The sequence below is a fragment of the Polyodon spathula genome, chromosome 10 (genome assembly GCF_017654505.1).
Source record: "Polyodon spathula isolate WHYD16114869_AA chromosome 10, ASM1765450v1, whole genome shotgun sequence".
Classification (NCBI taxonomy): Eukaryota; Metazoa; Chordata; class Actinopteri; order Acipenseriformes; family Polyodontidae; genus Polyodon; species Polyodon spathula.
In genome coordinates, this window is record NC_054543.1 from 3,460,904 (window position 1) to 3,470,071 (window position 9,168).

Here is a 9,168-nt window from a genome sequence, read left to right on the forward strand (position 1 = left end):
ATATTTATTCATGCGACTGACTCGAATGGATCTTTATGCAGATATTTTAAAACAGCGGCCTTTACACACATTGAATTTAATAAATGTCATGTTTATTTTTTTTACACAAAAATGTACACAAGCACTATTAAAAATTAATATACATAAATGTAAGTGCATTTCTAATGAAGGGAGTTTGTAAAGAAGCTATGAATAAGACATGAGTAGTACAACTGAATAACAAACTGCACATATCCCTGTGGGTCACATTCTAGCTTGTTTCTGGGATTCTGTTCATGAGAAATTAATATGGATACACAACAAGAAAACAATATTCAGGACGTCTGTGGGAAATCATAAAGACTATTGGGTGAGAATGGAACATTTTCTTCAATCCTAACGCCGTTTATCTTGAAAAATAAGCAGGAACATTACTTGGAAATCAAAACTAAAGTAAAGTCAATAAAATGAAATGACATTACCCTGTCAAAAACGTCACGTGTCTCACAGCCATGGTATTACTCCTGAAGGTTGTATCAATACATACAGCAGTTTGCGGTTTTCAACGTGACTATATCAGAACTCCCTTCATCAGCTGGATTTAAAAAAAAAAAAAAAAAAAACACTGCTTATGTTATACCCCCGGTATTATTTTAAAGTCGCAATTAGCAAACTAGAGAATACATGTTCCTCTTTATAACTTTTGTATCCCTATATTTCATCGACGTATGATAAAGTAACCTACCGTTTAATAGAAACAAGAATAATAACCATAAAAAACAGCGTCGCAAAAAGTTTTGTTTTTAGCGTTAATTTTGCTTCTTACTTCTACGAAAATAGAACAGGTTTCACTCCCTGTAATGTGTTTTACTTTAAGGTGAAAAAAAATTGGTTTTTTAGAGGTCGTCTTGCTGTAAAGACAGCCATTTATATACGTTGTTGAAACTATGATAATAAGTACCCTTAAGTAAGTTTGTGTGGGTTTATATATAGAATATAGTATATAATATTAGATATATAATATATGGCTGAGATATGGGGTGATATATAATATATATATATATATATATATATATATTTTCTGACTTTATCATTAAGTAGAATATGTCTGCCATTTATATGCTTTGTGTTGTTTAAATTGACTTTGTGCCGACATTTTTATTAATATAACTTATGCCTTCGTTTTTATATATTTTGTAAAATGTATGTTTCTTCTGTTCTCTTCATCTTGGAGTTCTGCTCGCAAAGTGTCTCTGTTGTCCGCATAATAAAGCCCCCCTGTCCTGTCTCTTCTATTCGCATGCGGACGCGACTGAAGTGACGCTGGTAATTTTGCCGGTGTCGTCTGACCAGGGCTGCAGGTTCTGGAGAGCGAACAGGGAGGTGTTATGAAGGCAAATGGGATCCGCTTGCACGGGCTGGCTCAGTGTTTTCTGGAACGCTTCTTGCTGTAGTTGCATTAGTATCCGGTTGGCCTGCTGTCTCTCAGCTTCCCTCTCCTCTGCTGTTTGTCGCCTACAAAGAGAATCCAAAATCAAATATAACGAAAAGCGCATCCCCTTTATTGCCAAACTGATTACTTTGAAAAGGCAACCTGTGTAACGAGACACGTGACACCATAACTATCGACAACATGTTCAACATAGTTTTCATAGAAAAAGGGCCAGGTTTTTAAGCTTCCGCTTCCCTTAGTTACAAAACTAGATGAACTATGTAAGTAATATCTCAAGTCTCTAAAGCATTTAACACATATGACTTAATTAAAGACTGGAGTAAATCTGTCCCAACGAATCCTGTTATTAACAACAACAATTCTGCCTGACCAGTTACTGAATTCACTGACATTAAAAGCAGTCTCCCATCCATTCCAAAGTCCTGCCATAACTCCGCGTATATGCAATGTATCTGTGTTTTGTCATTAGAAATTTAGTTCACGTTATGTAACTAATTGGTGTAGACAAAGCAGTTATCATCAATGTTTTTCAAACTAATCTGAATTCAGGCTCACCTGATGATGCGTGTTATTATTTGCATGAGGCATTACAATAGGCTTATGTATTTTTCTTCACTTTACGTTTGGGGAAGATAAAGTGCTTGTTTTATATGATTAAGCTGATAATACGCAATTATTTGAATCGATGTAGTAAAACAAATGCCCCCCCCCCCCCCCCCCCCCCCCCGTTTTATTTACTTATAATTACTAATTTAGATTTAAAGTTAGTTAAGAATGTAAGCCGATGGACTCTGAAACATCAATCTTCGATTTATTATTGTCTTGGCGCTTAACAGAGACACGTAAAAATGACTTTACAACCCGATAATTGCAGAGCACTAATTTTATCATCGGTCTCTTAATGCGATTTCTTGATCGGTTGCCTGATTAATTTACTTGGTAAATTGAATTTCGAAGCCGCCTAGTGGCCCTTTAACACCACAGTATCACAATAGCGTTAAAAAACATACAAACATACAAACAAAAAAAAACACGAAACAAACCAGAAGGTATTGCATTCATTTACGCGGAATAGATGATTGCAGTTGAAATTATTTCGAGTTTCATCGCATTTAAACACTATGATACAATGTTGATAAACACAGCGGTGGGCTTAGCACAGCACAACAATCCGGTAGTTTTCTGCAAAGTATTTAGGCATACTAGTAAGAAATAAATAGACAAATAAATAAATAAATAAATAATGAAGTAAAAGCTATAATTCATTTAAAATATTTTGATCCATGTCCTCACTCATTTGTTAGAGAAACACGTTCCCAAAAATATATTTATGCTGCAACATTCTACTGTGATATTCTATTTAGTCGAGCAGTGTTTGAAAAATAGTCTAGGATTACTGTAAAAAACGTCGTTTTTTTCTTCAGTTTTTTTTTTCAACTTCTACAGAAATAGTATATGTTTGATATGTATAGTTCATTATACAATACGTTTCTTCACAAAAGGGCGACTCAATTTTTAATCATGCTTGGTTGGCAGGTCTATACACCTGCTGATCTCTGGGAAACCTGACAACGGTGAAAAATAGGGATTATGTACGTGCACACCGTATATATATATATATATATATATATATATATATATATATATATATATATATATATATATATATATATATATATAAGAGAAATGTGTTTGCTTATTTGCACCATTGAACTATATATGTATATACACATGACAAATAAAGAAATAAAGAAATACATCTTTCAAACATTTGGAGTGAGACTCACTGGTTGGTGGTCTCCAGCGATATTCTGCCCTTCATAGTGAAGGCGTGGGGGTGGGTTTGAATAATGCATCATTGTACAGCAAGGATTACTTTGATGCCTGAAATTATAGCAGCCATGCAAAACAACAGATGCTATGTCAGAATGCTTTTACACAATTCATTTGCAGAGTGTGATATTACACTTTTAATAAAGATAAATGGCCAAAAAAAAAAAAAAGGTTTAAATCAGCACTATTCGATTATGAAAAACTTAAATGCAACGTGTGCTGTCGTAGACCACTCTTTGGATAATAAAGACGAGTAGTCATACAGAGCGATTTAAATCTGAACATCTGTAAACAGTGTACTGTAAGCAGTCTTTAAAACGAGAAGATATTGAAATTAAGGGTAAGGCCATACACTTATTTAATCAGCATTTACATTGGCTAATGGGGTTGATTTGGCATACTAGTTGTTTAATTTGCAAGACTTCAAAATACCAGAACAGACAAAAAAAAGTGTTACGTATTTTGTACTTTGTATCATACCTCCATTTCGTCCTTCTGTTCTGGAACCATGTTTTGACCTGGGCATCTGTCATTTTGAGTGCCTTTGCCAGGGCTGCCCGTTCCGCCGAAGCCAAGTACTTTTGCCGATGAAACCTCTTCTCCAACTCACAGATCTGCAGCCTGGTGAAGGAGGTTCTTGGCTTTTTCTTCTTTGGTGGGGTCCGATTCTGGTAAGGGTGACCTATACGACGTGTTACAGTGAAGGGTGAGAGGGCCACTAGATTGGGAGACAGACAGGGCAAAAGCAAGCGGCAAAAATGAGCAAGGTATTAAAAAAAGCATCGCCAGTGCCGAGGCAGGAATAAAGAGACAGAGTGCTTGCAGGGTTAAAACATTAGGGTGCAAGATACCAGTCAGCTGCCACTGTCTTCATAAAACCCACACATCCTGGAACATATCTGTCTTTTAGCTGGCACTTTGAGCTAATATATATATATATATATATATATATATATATATATATATATATATATATATATATATATATATAGTATCATCCCTTAGACATAAAATCTATGTAGTCATACATAAACTAAATTGTGGCGATTCATTCAATTGAATATAACATGTAATCAGATTGATACTGTACATGTTTAAACATCAGAAACATTTCATATTAATATATTTTTTAGAACTAGTCAATACCCCGCACCCCTCTCCTTTTCCATGGCCAATACTATGTACCAGGAATTACTATAAAAAGAAGCAAAAATTCTGCCATTCAGGAAACGTGCGTTTTAAGAAACAGCAAAAAAATAGTAGGAAAAGATTAACTTTGCAAATGAAAAGCGTTAAAGCTGCAAAAGTTTCATGATTAATTGAACGCTTTAACTAGTTTCACAATCCGTTTAAAATGCACACTTCATTAATAAAGTGGTTAAGGTAAATAAATGAATAAACACATGTAGTTTTATATCATGAACCTCATATGTATTTACTGTTATAGCATCAAGGCAATTGATTGCTTTTGGGTGTGCACGTCATTATTTTAAATTTTAAACCATGTTCTATTGGAACTATGTGTATCCGATACACAAAATTATATTTTCCAGATTAGCGTGACTTCATAAAATTATACACAGTTATAATCTGAGTTTCCCTGTTCTGCACAAGGCCCCACCTGGCCCTTAAGCAACGTCACTGTTTAGTGGAGTTGCTGAGAACGTGAACGAGTTTTTGCCTCAGTCTGTTATGCTCTTTATAAAACCATTTACCTTTTTTTTTTTTTTATACAGCACAGCACATTTTCTTTGAATACGCTTGAATCTTCTGCACACTTATATATTCCCTAACAATTTTACTGCAAAGTGAAGAAATGTATTTACGCAGTGCGTGACAATTTCAGGCATTGCATTGTTGGTTGCATTCTAGTGTTACCATAGTTTTTTATTAACATTTTGGACATTTATTATTATTATTATTATTATTATTATTATTATTATTATTATTATTATTATTATTATTATTATTATTATTATTAGCATGTTTAGAGGAATGACCTATTTCTGAATCAGAATAGCAAAGCAATATCTTGCTGTCCACATACATTTTTAAACTATCATTGCACATCGGCTTTATTTTCTAATTTTCCAGCATTATCTAATCGATAAAATCTCTGGTTATTGTCTCGAAAGCATGTAAAATATAAAACCCATTAATTACTGCAGTTAAATTAAAAATCAATACAAATTCGATCACTGACACAAATCCATATCTTTAGTTAATTCAGAGTTGTTATTTGTTTAAATTATTTATTGAGGTTCATTATAGGCAGTTTTTCACGTTGTTACATAATTGCAGTTATTAGTTACAAACATAGCAACGTGTAACATGATAGCATCATGTATAAGGCTTGAGCCACGTAAAGCAATCGCAATGTAATGTTTCTTAAGTAATATGTAGCTTTTGTTTAGAATGAATTACTGATTGGAGAATGCAACGGGCTCTATTCCTATAGCTAAGCATCCTTGTACACTTTCTTTCAGGAGAGCTTTATTTTCATTTTGATACACTTAAACGCGCTGCATTTTGGACATACATCTCCTGTAACGGGCGGTTATAGAGTACTTGGTGTAGAATTTAGTAACTAACCAAAACATGTTTTGTGCGTGTAAACACAAAGTTCGGTTTTCCTGTCTGGAATGAAACCGGTCTTATTAGACGATGACACAAACACTTGTATCTGTAAAGTTAGAATAGACAAGGCGTGCGCTACTGCACTAGCGCTGTATGTTATTCTAGACGCTTACCTGTAAATCTGTCCTTCGTGTATCTTCTATTACTTTCCATCCAGGGAAAGGTCAGTCCAGTAAGATTATTCATACCGTTCACGCTGCCCATACTTGGCACGGTTGGCATACCGGTGGACATAGACTGGTGAACATTACCTAAGGGTCTGTGCGCTGGCACACGGATCACGCCTGCTGAATTCAGATTATTCCCGTTCATATTCATGCCCATGTTTACATTGTAACCCCCAGTCAAAGATGCCATGCTACAGGCGCTGTTGTTGTATCCCACAGTATTGTTGGAGTTGTAGTTGCCAGTCATCGTATTGTAGGCACTGCTCACAATGCATCCCAATCCATAGTCCGAATCTTGCAGCCTGGAGTTGGAGATCATGCAACTCCCTTGATCTGAACTGTTCAAAATTTGATCGATTCCAAAACTGATGGGTTCTCCGTGCGACTGGTGGATGTGATGGGCCCCTATATGATCCATGGTTTAATGAACCCTTTGCAAGAAAAAATAGAGGTCCCCCAGTCTGATCGCGTTATCAGATCGGAGATACAATGTTGCTTGGTCTCGCTTCAGTCGCTCTAAAAGCCGTGCAAATGGTGGAAGTGAGGAAGGTTGAGCTGGAGTCGTGTTTTTTTTTTTGTTTGTTTTTGCTTTAGGATTCTGCCTGCTGCAGAAACTAAAACATCAATCATAATGCCAAAACGCCTGGGTGAGACAGAGACTGTGGGTTTAGGCCCTGGAACTCAATTGGCTGGCGACTAAGAGAGGCTCTTTGACTGACAAACAGGAATAAAAGGGAAGGAGTTTCTGCAATAGCCAAACCCCAAAATCAGACTGTTGCCAACCGACGCTCCTTATAAAGATAACTGGAGCGACCACGCAAGCGTCAGTTTACAGTGCAGTGTATTGACTGCCTGGAATCACTATGAATATACAAACCATTCACTGATTTCTTATTTTTGTAAAATAACTCGAAATATTTGGTTTGGTTGAGAATAATAATGTTAAATAAAATAAAAAAAAATACTATTTAAAGCTTATTCAGGCATATCCTTGTTGAAACACGTGAAAATGGGCGGCAAGGCGCTGAAGTTAATCTGGTGGGTGTGTGTGTGTGTGTGTGTGTGTGTGTGTGTGTGTGTGTGTGTGTGTGTGTGTGTGTGTGTGTGTATTATCGTGTATAGATATATATATTATATATATATATATATATATATATATATATACGGGGCATTGTACAGGTCTGCTGACGACGAAGTTTTCTAATATAACAAAATAACAGTTCTGAATTAAAAAGGCATAGAATGTTATTGAAGATTAGAGAACTATAGTTTACATTTTGACACTTAAGGAATGACTGTGACGTCATCTTGAATAATGTTAATACATAAATAAGTAAACTTTAGAATTAAATACATAAATCTCATTAATTGATAAATGCTATGCTATGCTAACGAATGACATCATTAAGCGCTATGACGCAACTGACAAATGGTAGGCCTAGCTTACGTTTTTAAAAACATAGTTTTAGTGTCTGTAGTCTGAATTATTATTATTATATATTATTATTATTATTATTATTATTATTATTATTATTATTATTATTATTATTAATTAACTGTTATATTGTTATACAAACGAGTAATAAATAGTAATTAAGATCGTATAGGTTGAGTTAAGCCAGGCCTGGTTCCTCTGGTAATCTTAGGTAAGATTAGTGTTAACAGGGGTCTGTGATTATTATTATCCTGGTGATTGTCCCGGTGATTCCTATATGGAACATTGTGCATCTCGTGTTCTTCTTCATTGTCTTCGTCATCCCATCAGTAATTATAACATGTTTCCCTGAACAGAGGGGTAGGAAAAACAACCTGTTAGCAGAAAAGGCACTATCAGCCTATTTTACCAAGGTTGTATATGATACACAGCATCTGGAGCTGGCTATAGCAATGCCCACATATTTATAGTCTGTGTTAATTTAGTTGGACAATAGCTATCCTATTTGTGTCGACTTGAGCAAACTGAGACCCTGTGATCTTGGCTGTGATAAAAACAAACAAACAAACAAACAAACAAACACACAAACAATAAAAAAAAACAAAAAAAAACAAAAAAAAAAACATGCAGGAACAGTACCACTTGTTCTAGCCTTTGGATACAATTATACTAGACAGGATAATTCAGTGTGACAAATATATTTGTAGAATGATTTATGAAACATAAAATTGTCTTTTGCTATACAGAAATGTTAAATGGTGGTCAAGCATTGTGATGATAGCAGCCCATTAGCATTGTCTCCGTTTACATGCAATCTGGATCAGCATATTAGGAATTTATGTCTGCGTATTTCCGAAATTACATTCTATCTATCTATCTATCTATCTATCTATCTATCTATCTATCTATCTATCTATCTATCTATCTATCTATCTATCACCTCCAATAGTTCCAGAATACTTTTATTTCACGCTGTTCTCATTTTAAGAATATTGACAGATTGTAGTTTAAAAAAAAATATATATTATTATTATTATTATTATTATTATTATTATTATTATTATTATTATTATTATTATTATTATTATTTTTATTATTACTTAATATGACTGAATGTTGAGGATGCATTTATCTTTAAACCTTGCAAAATAAAAATGAGTGAATAATCCCCATACAGGTTAACAAAGATTTATGGGACATGTGACCCCACAAATCACCATAGAACTACGTTTAGTAATCTTGTTTGACATTACCCCGTCCAGTGGTAAAGTGTACAACTGTGCTATTAATTTATAAATCCAAGAAACAAGAAATATTTATTTTGGGATACTATTTTAGGTTTTAGGTTAAAAAAAAAAAAAATCTCAAAATCAACATCCCAAGTTCGCCAACACTTCAGTAGACCAAATCCTATGAGAAATCATAAAAGCGGCGATGGATGCCACCACTCAAAACAGACAAATAACCTTTTCTTGGTAACCTTTCAACTACAAAGTGGGGGGGGGGGGCGGGTGGGTGGGGGGGGGGAGTCTTTTGGCAGGGATCTTGGTGGAAATAATAGACTGATCTTCATGCTTTTGCAACCAAATACATAAAAAAGGTTTAAAAAGTCCAGTATTTATTCACAGTCAGTAAAACAATATGGTAAATGCAAAACGGCTTTT

The 9,168-nt window shown here is 34.7% G+C and overlaps 1 protein-coding gene across 2 annotated transcripts; it reads right to left on the minus strand.

The window, feature by feature from the left end:
* Positions 1-1,150: 1,150 nt before the first annotated feature.
* On the minus strand, positions 1,151-6,651 carry LOC121322315 (T-cell leukemia homeobox protein 1-like). Of its 2 annotated transcripts, none has more exons than XM_041262106.1 (3): positions 6,016-6,651; positions 3,746-3,947; positions 1,151-1,494 (listed from the first exon to the last, which is right to left on the minus strand). In XM_041262106.1, the coding sequence occupies exons 1-3, from the start codon at positions 6,485-6,487 to the stop codon at positions 1,272-1,274; spliced, it is 897 nt and encodes a 298-aa protein (XP_041118040.1). In that variant the 5' UTR covers positions 6,488-6,651; the 3' UTR covers positions 1,151-1,271. The 2 variants fall into 2 exon arrangements, with proteins under 2 accessions (XP_041118040.1, XP_041118039.1); XM_041262105.1 differs by having other exon boundaries at positions 3,746-3,983.
* Positions 6,652-9,168: the final 2,517 nt, after the last annotated feature.

Excerpts from the sequence above, each read along its gene's own strand:
- LOC121322315 (XM_041262105.1), bottom strand. The coding sequence starts at position 6,487 with ATGGATCATATAGGGGCCCATCACATCCACCAGTCGCACGGAGAACCC. Across the intron at positions 3,984-6,015 it reads CACGAAGGACAGATTTACAG|TGGCCCTCTCACCCTTCACT; the intron begins GTAAGCGTCTAG and ends CTCCCAATCTAG. Across the intron at positions 1,495-3,745 it reads AACAGAAGGACGAAATGGAG|GCGACAAACAGCAGAGGAGA; the intron begins GTATGATACAAA and ends TTCTCTTTGTAG.